Raw genomic sequence first — 15,400 nt, 5'->3', positions numbered from 1 at the left:
TTCAACTTAGCAATCAAGACATCCCAGAGCTCTATTGTATCTGTATATCGGCGCGATGCTCCACTCGAAGCTTTCCCATTCACGTTCTTGTCGTGCGCGATCGTCGCATTGGACTCACATCCCGGCTCTGGTATGCCAAAGGGTATCAAGGCACAGGCAAAGCATCCGTCACTACTTCTCCGGCCCGTTCACAAATGACGCGAGCTTCATTCTCCGAACTGAACCGCCAGCTGACCATGATCCGTGATCATTTCCCATCCTCGTTTGTCTTCGCAATATCAGACATGAAAGCGCCACCTAGAAGGATCGCCGGCTCCTCCAAACTATGGTGCTCGTAGCTCAACGTGCCCACTCCTCCTGCCTCCAAGATGAGGCTCGGATTGTCAGCGATGTCTTTATTCACCCAGCGGCCCGCTAGAGCACGTAGGATGTGGCCGTGGGCGACGATCAAGACATCGTATGGTCTCTTGATTTCGCTCTTTGGCTTCCCGATGGCATCGGCGTGGAACCGTCGTCTGATGTCGGCGATGATGGCGTCGAGGCGCTCGGTGATCTCTTGTGGTGATCTGCATATGGATGTGAGTTCGGATTGCATTGTTTGACCCGCATTGTTGAGGCGGCTTGAGACGCAAATCTTTTTCGCTGCTCTGTTGGCCAAGCGAGAGGTAGGACTTACTCTCCACCTGGACATCCATCTCGCCAGATGTTCCACACCGATTCACCCTTCTCTGCCCTCATCTTGTGGATCTCCTTGCTCGTCACGCCCTCGTACTCGCCATAATCCCACTCGCACACCCGCTCATCGATCTCGATCCGCGCATCGGTCGAATGAGGCGTGTCAAGAATCGCCTCGCCGTGCGCGGCCCACGGCATCGGCGCTGTGCAGCCCAGTCCGAGAAGCTCCAATGTCCGCTGGGCACGCTTGCGCGGCGATACGTAGATGTGGGCGAGGTTGCGCGGTACGACGAGGCGGTCGTCGCCGATCAGAGCTCGACCGGTGGCACGGATCCGGGCCTCGCCAGCCTCAGTCAAGGGTATATCGCTGGTGCCAGTGTGTCGGCCATTCAGTGACCATTCAGTTTCGCCATGGCGGATGATGAAAACTCGAGGAGTGGTCATGATGTGTGTGGGATCTCGACGAGCTCGTGGACTTGAAGAAGAATTTAAACGTGATGAGTAGCAGCGACCGTGTTCGACCTATGACCATTAGGAATGGAAATGAAGCAGTTGAATGTGAAGGAGCTATGTGAGGCGCAAGCTGCCAGCCAGATTCAAATTGCTCTCGTGTGTGTCGCGAAGTCGCCTGTCATTCTGGCACATTGGCTCAAGTTATATACAGTAACATTGAACCCTGCATGATATCATATTCGGCCTGGCCGGCAGCACACTACGCGTGTACGAGTAGCTGCATGTGAAGCGACGACCAGCACGGCAATAAATACTGTCGAGAGCCATCAACCCCTCAAGCATGTTCGGTGGGGCGCGCATCGCAGTGGTTAGGGTTGCCAGCTACAAAGCATCGCAACGGAGTCAACTTCTGAGCGTTCAACACTCGCACACCAGCACATCCATCGACTTGAGCTGGTCTTAGTGCGCGTACTCGCGAGGTGCAACGTCGGAGCACGTGGGGGAATCTCTGGCTGTAGGTAATTGACTCTCATCGTTTGGCCTTTCCGCGGTGAAGTATCAGCAAGCTTTGCCCCCGACGTGACTACGACCTGAAGAAATGTGACAGCCAAATGCAGAGTAAGCAATAGAGCTCGGCGTTGGCGACCACTTGGACGTGGCATCCGTGCTGGCGGATTCAGGGTGAGATCAAGTACAGAATCTTTGCATCGATGCGGGTCACCACGTGATAAAACTCGATTCGTAGAACTTCAATACCGGTAAACTGATCTGCCTAAATTATTCTGTGTATTGGTGAACACTCTAAGCTACAATAGTGGGACTGCGATACAAGGGGGAGCGGCGACGCTTTGAGCTGATGGCATAGATACGACAGGCGCTCGCCAATACAGCATGCAACTGTCTGAGATCAGTCTGTCGCCGGAAGACACTCGGGGGACTGATCGAAGCCGTCCTGTACCAGGCGAACGCGTCTCTACACGCAGCAAGGCGTATGGACTTAAAACTTCAATCGGACTTGTTGACGTTCAGATCAGACGATCGTGAATAGCAATGCCGGGACACAATGGTGCGCCGCAAGCTGAAACCATGTCCAACACTCAGTCCAACGATGGAATTTCAATTCCGTAGCTGCTGCGCGTCTGGCTGATAACATTGCCCATGGCCCTGAGGATCGGTCGCAGCGAGAGAGCTCTATTGTTGACAGCGTTTCGAGTGGGACCAATTGGAGCAACTTGCGCTGCTCGCCGGATAGAAGCGATTAATTATTTCGTGGTAAGTTCGAAGAACACCATATTCCGTAGAATCCGAGTATGTACGAGGATGCGAAGCTGTCTGATGCCGTTTCCGAATATGGAGGTACAAAGGGAACAAAAAGACAAAAGATGACAGAAAAGTCAATGCACAAATAATTGGAAAAGATATGACACGGTTCGTGTCCATCTATTCCGTGATGAAGACAATAGTCGTAAAGCGCTGCAAGAAAGCGTGTTGTAGTCGTCACTGCAGGTAGGTAGACCTGCGAGAGAAATGAATGTTCGCCTGTCCTTCAGCTGGCGAGCACAAGGCTGGAGAGTGCCATATGAGCCTGCGTATTGCTTGTCGGTGCAACAAAGTAGCGAGTATCGATCTAGCCAAATAGCAGTCGCACTTTGTCAATGTGCATGCTCGTCTTGATACGGGTTTGGCATGCACATCTCGGCAAAGGGATCGAGCTGTCTTGTGTTGCTAGAGGAGCGGATCTAGCGAACGGGAATCGGTGGTCGTGGGCCTAGACTGCTGCTTGAGCTATGCGCAGATGGCTCAGAGTCGAGTCGTGCGGATCGGTTGCTATCACCACTCCCCGCGCTAGCGCTTGCAGAACCTGTCAGACTGCGTACTTGCGGAGGCGGTCCGCTTTTGGGCGGGTACAAGTTGCTCACCCCATTGTGTTGCTCGATCTGATGCGCGGGACCAATGTTCGCTGGACCCGACATGTGACGAGGCATTGGTTGCCTGAGGCCTCCTGGCGGGCTCGGTCTGCCGTTGGGCCCTGGTGGATAGCCGTTCGGCGGCGATGGACGCTGAGATGGTGGGCGTCCATTCATGCCCAGGGGATTTCCGGGCGAATGACTCCCGCGACGATTCGCTGGATATCCGCCAGGGCCGAAGTTGCCTGGCGTGCCGTTATGTTGTAGCTCACTGAGTCGCTCAGCAGTGAGTGAATTGGTTCGAGATTCCTGTCCCATATTCATCCGGTCCACGTTAGCGTAGCGATCTGATGAGTATCCCACCAGTGGGTTATTCATCAGCTCTTCGCGCAGATTCGGAATCTCATTTATGATGGTTGCGCTTGTGCGATTCTTCACGGGAGGCCGTCTTGCTGGGTTACGAGATTTGTAACCGGGCCCGCCCATCATCTCTGGGTTGCCGCGAAGTTGGCCACTGCTGGGCATCTTCCTGGTCCGCCTCGAGGTGACACTCATCATGTCAAGGTTATCGGCATCTGCAGCGCTGACGTGAGGAACCGTCATGGGATCAAAGAAGTCCTCTCCGTCCTCATCATCGTCATCATAGCCTCCACCGCCGCGAGGCATAGATGGTCTCCCGCCTCTTGATTGTCTGATGTTCAGCTCTCGTTCTCGGAGTGCGAGCTCCTTCTGACGCAAGGCGATCTCGCGTTCTCTCAGTGCGAGGTCACCAGATGACGCGTTCACGCCATCGTAATCGTCTGCGAGATTGTTGTAGAGCACAAGATGGCTGAACTCCTCCAGATCGTTCCCTTCGAACGAGCCCCGTCTCGACATCTGTTGATGCGGTCCTCGATTAGGATGTCCGTGACCATTCATACGCGGACCAGGATACCCTCCGTTCATCGGGGGTGGTCCTCGTCGTCCAGGAGGAGGAGGCCCACCTGCCAATGAGGGAGCGCGGCTGCTCGGCCGGCTTCCTCGTGCCTGAGGTGGCGGCCCGCCGTTCCCATTCATGTATGGCGCGCCTTTTGACATAGCCGGCAATGATGACATTCGGACGCCAGTGTGGTGTGGTGGAGGAGCCGGCGCAGGTACCGACTGCTGAGGCCTTGATTGATTCAGGGTGTTCACATTGTGTAGTAATGCGTATAGTGTTTCGAGGCGCGGTGAAGATACACCAAGCTCCTGCGCAACCTTCACCGGCGAGCCGAGATACGTTTCCACTTCCATAGGCCTTCGGCTCAGGAAATCCTGATACATGACACTGTTTGCGGTCGCGGGTGCTATCATTTGCTCCATCGTCTTTTCTGCAAACCCTGTTGGAAGCTGACATCCTTGTGCTTTTGCAATGGCAAGCAGTTCGTCGATGATGCCCTTGATGAGCGCCCGCGCGCCAGTCTTCTCGAGAAGCTCGGCGTGCGAAGATGTTTCGAAGATCACACTGGTGGGGTGAAACGCGATTGGTCTAGAGCAGGTAGTGTCAGTCTTGTCCATCCCCGTGGTGTACTTCATCTGCTACACATACCCGATCATTCGCTCGTATTGCAATTGTTTGATGTTAGGTGAAACCACGCAGTTGACGTCTCCAGATCTGAGCGTCATCGACAGCGCTTCCGCCATGTCGTTCTGGATGGATGCGGGAATGGCTGGGTTCTTGTTTGCGGCGCCAACCCAGAGGTCAGAGGCGCCTTTGTGCTCGAACTCGCTAGCACCGAGCTGCGAGATCTCCACACATGAGATTAGAGAAAGAACGACATTGGTTGGAAAGCGCTGCTCCAAGTATGACTCAACACCAAATGTATGGGTCGTGTTGACGAGGATGCAGGTATGCTGTGGGGCAACAACTGATTCGATGATGGAAGCAAGGTCGTAGATATCCGGCAAGGCCTTGACGCAGAGAATGACATAGTCGTAGGAGGCGCGCGAAACGCCGGCAGCGTCTTCGGGAGATGGCACCACTTTGAGTTCGATTAGTATCTCTGTCTTGAGGATCCCCAATCCATGATCTCTTACCATGCCGTGGTTTAAATCGTTCATTTCCAAACTTGTCAGACCTGTGCGAGCAAAAATTAGCGCACATTTTGGAACAGTAGATGCCAATATAGATCTTACTTGAATGACACGCCGTACTGCCTCACCATGTCAAACCCATTCTTCCAGACCAAAGTCACGTCGCAGGCTTGGGTAGCAGAAAGGCGCCATGACAGGAACGCGGAAACCGCATTGCCGCCGACTGGAACAAGAGATTTTGTCAGCACTTCGCACGAGATAGGATTTTATGATTGTCCGGCATAACGCCTGTCCACCACGATGAAAGAAGCGACGAATAGCTCTTTCCGGATCGTTCCCGTACGTCCATCATGCTCGGGTGGTCGACGCACCTGATAAAATCCGCAAACGCGGTGTAGATGGAGGCATTGCAGTATCTGTGAATGTAGTGCAGCGTCGCACTGTCGTCGATGACGGCGGCGAGATGAGCGACGTGCTGAGGAGAGTTGCAAAGAAAGGCGCTCAAATGGGTACTCGTCGGAATGAGGCTCTAGCTGTGTGGCGTGAATACGACCTAGGTTGCAGAACTGGCGCAAAGCTGACTGCTGGCGGCGTCACTGTGTCGCGCTCGTAAGTTAATGGTGCAGCTCAAGATATAGTAGGCGCTCGGTGTGAAAAGAGGCCGAAAACGAATGTACGACGAGCTCCACAGGCCGTGGAAGACAAAGCGAGTGTGGTGAGATGACGGATGATGCAAGTCGAATAGTGCTCTGCAGTCTCAGAGTTGTTGTTTGGACTCCAGTCACACGTGCAGGCAAGAGGCGGATGTAGAAACAGCGACAGCGAAGTGTAAAATCACTTGGTGCGGTCGAGGTGAGAAAGAGAGAGGCGTCGCGCTTAGGCCGGGAGCGATCAAAAAAAGCCCATCTCCTGCAGACTTCAGCCCAACAGCTATTGGTTCAGGACAGGCGTGTTGGAGAGGTGCTGATGGTGATGGTGGAGGAGTGTTGGTGACGAAAAGCGGGCGATGGAAATAGTCGTGACGGAGGAAAGCTGCTGATGGCGGGCTTGATGCGGGTGGAATGTCACTGCCTCCACACGCGAGAAAGTTCCTGCTGCCCACAAATCGATTGCAGCTGGAGGTGTGTTTCGGGTGAGTGAGCGAGGCAAAGAGAAAGCCTGCGTGTCGTCGCTGCTGGAATAGTGTGAGCCAGCGAGTGGGCGGGCGGGCGCGAGAAACGAATGGGTTGAGGAGGAAGGACGAGGGTGCGTATGGACGTGCGTGATACGCGTGTGTGTGGTATAGAGACAGCACACCCAGGCGGGCAGCAGTACATACAGAAGGAAGAGTCAAAGCAATGAGAGAGAGAGGAGTGTGCCCGATGGTCCACGCGGCATAAGAAACCTGGTAACCTGCTTTGACTAGCACATGTACAGAACGCACGAGATGGGCAATGCGCCCGTACATTTACTTTAAAAATACGACCTGCACATTGGAGAAATCTTGGAATGGCGTACCTCAATCTGGTGAGATCTGCGCATATATACCTAGTAGCTAATGCTGGTGGTGATGCCTGTTACAGCCGTCCGACCAACACAAAAATCGTTCGTCGATGCAGACCTGAAAGGCTGCCGCGGATATTGGCTGTGGGCAGTGTGTGCATCAGACAGACGGAAACAGAAGCACTCCGGGCGGCGGAGAGGACTCACAATCTCGAGCGAGAAGGGGAGAGAGATGAGAGGATTGGACGGGTGAGCGAAAGCGTGTCAGCGTCGCACGCCTCTTGCCCGTTCCAGTTCGCACAATCTCAGACGGTTGAAGCTACCCGCATGCGATCTCCGATGTCTTCCTCTAGTTGGGAACTTTTCGGATCCAACTTGTGATAGAAACGAGCCATGCACGTCAGCCTCCTAGCCTATGAAGGTAAGAGATTGCTGCCGCGTGCCACAGTACGGTATTTCGCCTCTGGTCTGCCGGTCGTGGGCCCCATCATCATCATCATCATCATCATCATCATCCTCGCCGATTCATCAATATCATCCAAATCTTTCGTATGTCAGTGGTGCGTGTAATAATGCCCAGACTCCGGTAGGGACGCTTCCCGTCGAGGATAGACAAGTATGTACAGTATATAAGTATGGACAGTACCGTGTGTGGATACACTGCCTCAATGCAACCTGCTCGTGACTAAATCACAGTACTGTGTCGATAGGGCCGACTACTGGAAAGTTCGCTGCATTTTAGCCCCATTGCCTTTGCGGGTAGTGGAAACGACCTTCCCTCCGACCTCGAGAGCAACAAGTGCCGGCATTTTCATTGATGTATGGACAAACCCCGGTTGTCCAGCTCGGGTCGTTTAGTTAGAGCCCAGCACCTGTGTCCTTCGTCGTTCGGTACGATCTACCAACCAGTAATTTCTCGTCGAATCCCTCGAACTTCGTGCAAGTACCTGTGTAGCAACATAGTTCGCTTCTTGTTATACGCGTCAGATAGAGTCCCCTGATCAAGAAGGCCTTTGCCAATCGCTACATGGTCTCATCAACAGCAGAGAGCACACTCGATTATTGCGCCCATTGTCGTCCGAATGCGGGTCATGCCCATCTATCGAATCTGCAGGTTATAAGGAGTCATGCGGCTAGGCGCATTGGTCAACATCTTGAAACACTCCATTCCAAGAAATTTCATCACAGTCTCCGGGCACAAATCATTTTTCTTGGTGTATCATATGCGTGTTGTAGTCTCGTCCTAGTTTGAGGGTTTTTGGTCGAGGCATTTAACAATATGTAAACAACCAAACGGGTTTTCTGGCCGTTGATGCTTATCGTTCGAGAGCCTGGTCCATCGACGGTCCTCCGCTAATCCAACCGTTGAGCGCCTGTCATGGCCCGGCTGATCCAACTGCGGGCACAGGATGGACTGTACCGTCCCGTACCCTTACTAAGCTTTGGGGCAGTGGCCCCGAGTTTCCGAGTCGTTGATCTTCAGGTGCAGATGTTGATCACCTATGGCTGATTCTGGTACGACAACGTCAGCGACGTCACCAACAGAAAGAGGCTTAAATTCAGAAACAACCTTGGAACAATACAACGGACTGTCGCAGTCTGCACACAACTCCCTCGTGAGAGGCAGCCGAGTGAATAACCGATGTTCGAGAATGGTTTTCACGAACGGTAATCCACTTCCACTTACCTTGTTTCGACAATGCCGCGGCTTCAGAAGTATATCGTCATCACACAGTACTCGGGCGTGCACCCGACTGCGTATGTTGGTGTCAATCTCACGGTCGGACAAGTAATGTGCTCCCACATCAGCTTATACCTTACACCCGGCGCGATCTACGGAGCAACGTCGCCATCGCGCGAGCATTGCGTGAGTGGGAAATGCCGCAGTACCACTATTGGGCGTTGACTCTAGGTCCAGCTTTTGCGAAGATATCCATAGGCCCTGCATGTTTGTAGTAATTCAAGGGGCGTAGCAGCTTCACATATGTGACCAGGCACAAGGCATCGGGAATGGATTGTCGCTGTCATCAAGCTTGCTCTCGATAACCATTCGAGTGTGCAATTTGGCACAGAGTTCCGAAGCTCCCAAAATTCGCACGCTTGCGGATGGGTCAACCCCCGGGACAGAATTTCTGACAGGAAATCATGCGAGAAGCGGAATAATCTTCCGTGTGTTGTCTCACCACGCCATGTTGAGCTAGGCCACCACAACGGTTCTAGCGACGTTCGTCGTTGTCCCTGCTCCTGCTACGTGCTTACCCGGCAAAGCTTGAAATTGTCGAATTGGTTAGGAGATGTTGTGTTGATAATTGTCATTCTTCATTTCAGTTCAATCCTGGATCTAGTAGAGCTTAATACCATCGTTCTGGCTACTGTAGTGAAAATAGCCAAACTTTATTTCATCCAAAGTTGCGAACAGGGTCGAGAGTTGATAGTGGAAGACTCGAGGACCCGTCCTCATTCCCGCCCAATTAATTCTACGCGTTGATCTCACGTGATGACGCACACATCGCGTGCCCTCAATTGCTTACGTCATGAACACGACTTCACGAAGTCGCGTCGTCTCGATCGTGAACGCAAATATCGCGACTTGTCCGCAGGATGTTAACGACATGGACAACTTTCTCAAAGGCCTCAATGCTGCCCAGCTTGAGGCGGTCACTTCGTCTGCCTCTGTGTTGCAGGTGCTCGCCCCGCCAGGATCGGGGAAAACCAAGACCTTGACGGCACGGGTTGCCCACTTGGTCGTGGAGCAACACCTGCAGCCATGGAACATCATCGTCTGCACATTCACTGTAAAGGCGTCCAAAGAGATGAAGGATCGCATAAAGGCCGTCGTAGGCGAGAAGATGTCTAAGCAGATTTTGCTTGGAACTTTTCATTCTGTTGCACTTCGCTACCTAAAGCACTATGGACACCACATTGGACTAGCTAAGGATTTTACAGTGGCCGACTCGTCAGACACTAAAGCTATCTTGAAACGTATCATCAAGCGACTTGGTTTGTCTTTCGAGCCTGGTCAAGTCCTCGGACGAATCTCTGCAAAGAAGGCGAAGGGTAGCATCGCAGATAGACCAGACAATGCAAGCAAAACCGCCGAGCAGCAAGATTTCCTTACCTTGTTCGGCGAATATGAAGCGGCTCTAGCCGAATCAGACTTGCTTGATTACGATGATCTTTTGCTGCGCTGTTGTGAACTGCTTAAGTCACATCCGGCGTGCGTTTCGAACATTCAGGCTGTACTCATTGACGAGTTTCAGGATACGAACAACGTTCAATATGACCTCATGAGTCTCTTTGCTCAACAAAAGAATACAATCACCATTGTCGGCGACCCTGACCAGAGTATCTATGGTTTCCGGTCTGCTGAGATCAAGAATTTGACCAGAATGAAAGTGCAATGGCCGGAAACCATCACCGTCAATCTGGAAGACAACTATCGGTCATCTGGCGCGATTCTTCTGGCAGCGCAAAGTGTGATCGAGCAAGACGAGAATCGCCCGCAAAAGAAGCTGCAAGCCACACACAAATTTGGTTTCCGCCCCGTCTTACGGAAATTACCATCAGCTTATGCTGAGGCCGACTGGCTCGTCTCGGAGTTGAGGCGTGTTCAAATCATGTGCGGTAATATGTTGTTGGCAAGCGATTTTGCAATTCTACTTCGTTCAAGCGCACTGTCACGCATAATCGAAGCAGCCCTCGGTCGCGCTGGTGTGCCATACCGCATGGTTGGTGGTCTGCGGTTTTACGATCGTTATGAAGTCAAGCTCATCATTGACTATCTTCGTGTCATTCACAATCCTAGTAACAATGAGGCTGTTGAGAGAATCATCAACGTGCCTTCAAGAAAAATTGGTGCAGAGACAATTAAGAAACTACAGGAAGAAGCTCGATCAAAAGGCTCGACATTGTGGGATCTGGTGCTCGGTATTTCTCAAGGTCGCGTACAAACCAAGATAAAGATGAACCAACCCGCCCAGAAGGGCTTGGACACCTTCGTCAACGTCATCTTGACAGCACGAAAAAGGCATTGTGGTACGGAACAGCTTCCGCCCTCAGTGGTGGAGCTTATAACGACAATTTCGCAGAAAATCTCGCTCCAGGAGCATCTCAAGGCCAAGGATGCTGGTGATGAGAAGGCTTACGAAGCACGGTGGGCGAACGTGGAAGAGCTGATGACTCAAGCCCAGGACCTCAGCGCCGAGAAAATGATGGAGCTGGTGGAAGCTGATAGGCTGCCCGTCATCAAAAATATCGATCAGAACGAATCTGGAAGGGAGGACTTTCTGGCAATGTTTCTGGCGAACATAGCCCTAGCCAGCGCATCTGAGCAAAGATCAGAAACAGAGGAAGAAGTTCCGCAGGTGACCATCTCGACGATACATGCTGCCAAAGGACTAGAGTGGCCTGTGGTTTTTGTCCCGGCATGCTACGAAGGATCCATTCCACACTCACGCGCAGAAGATAACGACGAGGAAAGAAGGTTGTTGTACGTAGCCATGACCAGAGCACAAGCATTGCTCTATCTGAGCTGTCCTGTACAAAACTCACAGCATGGCGAAACAACTTTGTCCTCATTTCTTAGTCAATCTGGGTTTCATACTTTCTGCGAAGAACACGGCCCGTCTTTGCCACCAAATGCGGTTGTTGGGCTGTCAGAGACCTTGCACCGAATTGTACCAGATGCGGCTTCGCTGGCTGCGGCCAAGAAAGGTCTCGACAACGACGAAGACAATCACTGGCCGCTCAATGGCGAGCCACCTTTAGGCTCATCTGGCGAGTGGCGTGCAGCTTCAACGGATTGGTCTGCTCAAGGGGAGCATAGCATCAATCGACCAGTCGCTTGGACGAGCGCGAGATCCGTGATGAACGAAGATGCGCAGAGCTTGCCTTCAGCACCACTTGTCCCTAACTCTGGCTTTAGAAGTGCCAAAGACCGTTACGAAGACATTCGGAAGGAACAAGAGGAAGAACTGCTGCGAAAAATTGATCAGAAGGCGGTTGAGCGGAAGAAATTGATCGAAGCTCCGAAAGGCAAAAAGCGCCAGATGCAAGGCCACGATACCATCGCGAGTTTTTTCACGAAGAAGTCCAAGCTTGCAGTTGTTCCCGCAGATCACCAGCCCCCTCAACGAGCAGTTGAAAACTCTCGTCAGATGTCGCCATTACAGGACGTCACAAATACGCTTCTGGCGAATTCCTCAGTGACTTCATCCGTCTTGACGTCTGCCCCACTACTGCACAAACCACGAACAGCACCCAGACCACGCCAGATAGTAGTAAACGACGATGTTGATCAGAAACAAGATGACACTCGTTACGTGTTTCTCTCCAGCTCTCCCGTCCGTAACCGGGAATTCGACGAACGACCGATCGAGCCTGTGGCACCCAAGCCGGCACCGGTGGCAGGCTCCCAGGGTTTTCAAGCTGCATCAACTTTTCACACAACCTCGATGGAGAAAGTTGCACCACAACGAAGGACTCTTGGCATTAATCGAAGCTTGCAGGGTTGGTTACCCAAGCGAAGACCTTGATGCCACACGATCGCTGAAGAATCAGCCAGACTGGCGAAATTCACGCAGCTGAGATTCATTCGGTATTCATTCGTTGTTTGAACAGATATGCATCTCTCAGGACAATTGCTAAGCGGCATAAGGTTTGACCCAGCATACGATAGCAAAGTAATTCGAAGCATGGGAAGCGCGAGTTTTCTGTGGAGACAAACGGCGCCCGACACTTGAGCGAGATGAACCCCTGGCCTTGATCGAGCGTCACGAAGCCTGTTCTATATCGCTCTATCATACAGCGGTCATCCATGAGGGGTTGCGTAAGTCTATGGCATGGCTCATTTGGGAGGGAGCCACAAGCGCCTATCCGCACGGCAGTATCGTTGCTTGACACAACAGGAAATGGTGTCGTTTCCAGCTGTCCTGAGGTCTGCTCATTAGCAGCCTTTGGCCAACCACCTTTCCATCGGCTACGCTCCGCTGTGGCCTTACAACGACAACGCGATTGCGTAGTTGACAGCAATCTTGATGTCAACTCTTCATATCGTCGGCGTCATTTAACCATCATGCGCAATGTGCTACGAATCCGTCTGCACTTCCAGCATGTCCGTACACATCTTGCTAAACCGGGCTCGGTATTCGGGACTCGTGGTGGTCACGCTCATGGGGCCCTGTCGATCAAAGATATTATAGGCTTTGATGAGCCCAGTCATAGCCTGGGCATGGACCTTATGCTTGGACCAGAAGAAATCGAGAATGACAGCGCGGTAGACATACTTCCCATCCGCAGACTTGATGCCGGTACGCCACGTCTGAGGTTCAGGAGGGTTGTAAGGCGGTTTTGATGTGGTCGTTGAAGGTCCCGAGGCAGACTGTTCATCATTTGGTCGGGGTATCCGCAACAAGAAAAGAGAGTAGTCCACCGCGTTATGCTTCGCAAGGAAGGCAGTGTCCTTTTGGAGCTGATATTTAAACTCCTCTACGACATCCAGCGTCAGTCGAACTTTGTCGTCAAAATCGTCAGCGAGCTTGCTTTTTGTAGCTTCGGAAGCGAGGATGCCTCCAGCCACGTCTCTCTCGGGATAGAAGTAGCTCTGTGGTTTGAGGTCAAAGGTCTCCCATTCGGCTTCTTTCCCTTGCCGTTGATCCAGTGATTTGCCTCGTTGGATGTTCTCCATCACGATGTGATGGCTGGGCGCCAGTCCTATCATGGAGCCCATGCTGTAGTGACTGTACTGTAAGAAATCTGTGATCCGAACCAGCAATGATCTTGGATTGTTACGCATATAGTCCGCATAGGGGAGAAGCAGCTCGTTTTTGAAGAAGGAATGCTCGAAGCGTCGAGGTATTGATTTGACAATGTAATTCTCTTTCGCGATGAAGAACGTCGAACCGCTGAAGCCCATATCCCCTAGTGAATGAATCAGTACAAGATGGGGCATGCGTGAAGCAAGTGATGCGGCTCACCCATTGACTCTAAAGCATCATCGTGTGTCCGGCCGTCGGCGTCGACCCCGAGGCTTGCACGGTAGTTGAGCTCATCGAGTTGCCAGAGACCGCGGAGCGCTTTGAATAATTCGCGCTGCACGCAATCAAAGGTGAGCCAGTACGCATGGAAGAAGGCGGGAACGTGTCCAACGATCGAGCCAGGCTTATCATCGCTATGTAGAATTGAGTGAGTGATAGATTGCGCTATCACATCTTGACGTGAGGGCATGATTGCGTCGGTGGTTTCTTGGTATGGTAGGTAATCTTGTCTGTTGTGACGCTCTCGTGTATCGGGGAACGCAGTGGGCTATTCTACAAATCAATCGGTCTTAACACGCAATGAGATGTCAATACGGGCTTGGAATTGAACGAGAAGGTTCCCATGCACGCGGGTTGCGAACGGTGAATGCGGTTGGTAGACAATGTTCACGTGGGAGGCTGCATTCCCTCACGAGGTTCTTGGTCACAGCAATGTCGTCACTCTGATGATTCAACACAACCGAGTAAATCGAAGCAAAGTTGAGCCAGGGTTCGCCAAGGACTGAACATGTCTTGTTTCATAATTGTCATGCTTAAATACCATATGATGGAACTATTTGGAGGTACTACTGTCTGGGTAATCTCGTGTACCAAGGTATTTGACTTTACCTCCAGGATGGAGAGAACCTTGGAAGCGGTGCATGGTCCGGCATCGATCCATCAATCCGGGGTGTGTAAAGGCCCGCATTTACGGCGGCGCGTCGCGGCAACCCTTGCCTCCAAATCTTTGTAGCGCGCAGCTTTCGTCATCAAAATGTTCTAAGCTTCGCCTGAATATCCAGCGCCGTGCCTGAGCTCAAAAGCTTCTTTTCTTTCAACTTCCGGAGATTCCGTCTTGGGTGACCGATCCGCAGTCAATTCCCCGAAGATGATGTGAGCCAACACAATGCCTAAAGAAAAGTCAATCAATCCTGCGCAGGCGCAGCGCAAGGCCGAGAAACAGAAAGAGATCAAAAAGAACAAGCAGAACATACAAAGTCAACGCAATGAAAAATTGGCGAGACGCAACCCGGAGCGTGTTCAAAAGCAGATTGACGAGCTGAAAGAGCTGGAGAATCGAGGTGTGCTCCGACCAAAGGACAAAGAGACTCTTGCACAGCTCGAGCGCGATCTTCGTGGCATTCGCCGTGCGCGAGAAGCCTTGGGTGACTCGGCACCTAAGTTTCCCAGCCGCGAGGGACGCGATGGACCAGACGGTCGCCGAGAGCAAATTGACCGTCGTCAGAATCTTGGAAAGAGACGAAGGGACGAAGACGACGCGCATTCGAGCGACACTGATCCAGAGGTCCGCGATATCCCCATGCCGCGAGATACGCCTCCACCGATACCTTCCACAGCACGAAAGTTTGAGCCGAACGCAAAAATAGGTCCCGATGGAAAGAGAGTGCCCCATACGCTGCCAAGCAAGCCCGTGTCGACCATTGAGTCACAAGCAGTCTACAGTAGCGCACCCCAGCTACGAGATCTGACAAAGGAGTCGTTGAAATTTGTGCCATCTACAGTGGCGCAGAAAAAGAAGCTGGTGCAGGGACAGGGTCGATTACTCGAGCCCGAGGAGATCGAGAAGCTCGAAAGCGCAGGATACTATGCGGCTGAAAAGGCAGCAGAGCAAGCGGACAGTGAGGCCAAGTTGATGCAGGCAAATCTCGAAGTCAAAGCGAAGACGGGCAAAGCAGACGATTTTGAAGCCGAGTTACGACGGTTTGAGAGCGAGATTGATCACGTCTACCCCTCTACTGAAGCAGGTAATGCGCGACAGGTTCAGCTCGAAGACGCGTCTGATGATGGGAACTAAAC

The 15,400-nt window shown here is 52.3% G+C and overlaps 5 protein-coding genes across 5 annotated transcripts; 2 read left to right on the top strand and 3 right to left on the bottom strand.

Annotated features, from left to right (window-relative positions):
- Nucleotides 1–247: 247 nt before the first annotated feature.
- Nucleotides 248–1,119, bottom strand: K489DRAFT_311580 (phosphoglycerate mutase-like protein; the record flags this gene model as incomplete). The annotated part of the gene is made up of 2 exons (XM_033600793.1): nt 248–566; nt 677–1,119. 2 exons carry the CDS (start codon nt 1,117–1,119, stop codon nt 248–250), a joined length of 762 nt encoding a protein of 253 aa, XP_033464742.1.
- A 1,748-nt stretch (nt 1,120–2,867) lies between these two features.
- K489DRAFT_406367 (ApbA-domain-containing protein) lies at nt 2,868–5,495 on the bottom strand (the record flags this gene model as incomplete). The annotated part of the gene is made up of 5 exons (XM_033607243.1): nt 2,868–4,542; nt 4,597–5,035; nt 5,091–5,131; nt 5,190–5,310; nt 5,459–5,495. The coding sequence occupies 5 exons, from the start codon at nt 5,493–5,495 to the stop codon at nt 2,868–2,870; spliced, it is 2,313 nt and encodes a 770-aa protein (XP_033464741.1).
- A 3,686-nt stretch (nt 5,496–9,181) lies between these two features.
- K489DRAFT_310031 (UvrD-helicase-domain-containing protein) lies at nt 9,182–12,103 on the top strand (the record flags this gene model as incomplete). The annotated part of the gene is made up of 1 exon (XM_033600674.1): nt 9,182–12,103. The coding sequence occupies one exon, from the start codon at nt 9,182–9,184 to the stop codon at nt 12,101–12,103; it is 2,922 nt and encodes a 973-aa protein (XP_033464740.1).
- A 551-nt stretch (nt 12,104–12,654) lies between these two features.
- On the bottom strand, nt 12,655–13,793 carry K489DRAFT_366822 (SAICAR synthase-like protein; the record flags this gene model as incomplete). Its single annotated transcript, XM_033602810.1, has 2 exons — nt 12,655–13,487; nt 13,544–13,793. 2 exons carry the CDS (start codon nt 13,791–13,793, stop codon nt 12,655–12,657), a joined length of 1,083 nt encoding a protein of 360 aa, XP_033464739.1.
- Nucleotides 13,794–14,489: 696 nt separating this feature from the next.
- Nucleotides 14,490–15,398, top strand: K489DRAFT_386199 (uncharacterized protein; the record flags this gene model as incomplete). The annotated part of the gene is made up of 2 exons (XM_033606205.1): nt 14,490–15,222; nt 15,256–15,398. The coding sequence occupies 2 exons, from the start codon at nt 14,490–14,492 to the stop codon at nt 15,396–15,398; spliced, it is 876 nt and encodes a 291-aa protein (XP_033464738.1).
- Nucleotides 15,399–15,400: the final 2 nt, after the last annotated feature.

Source organism: Dissoconium aciculare, assembly GCF_010015565.1.
Source record: "Dissoconium aciculare CBS 342.82 unplaced genomic scaffold K489scaffold_1, whole genome shotgun sequence".
Taxonomy (NCBI): domain Eukaryota; kingdom Fungi; phylum Ascomycota; class Dothideomycetes; order Mycosphaerellales; family Dissoconiaceae; genus Dissoconium; species Dissoconium aciculare.
Note: the sequence above shows the minus strand (reverse complement) of the source record. Positions and strands in the feature narration are given on the sequence as shown.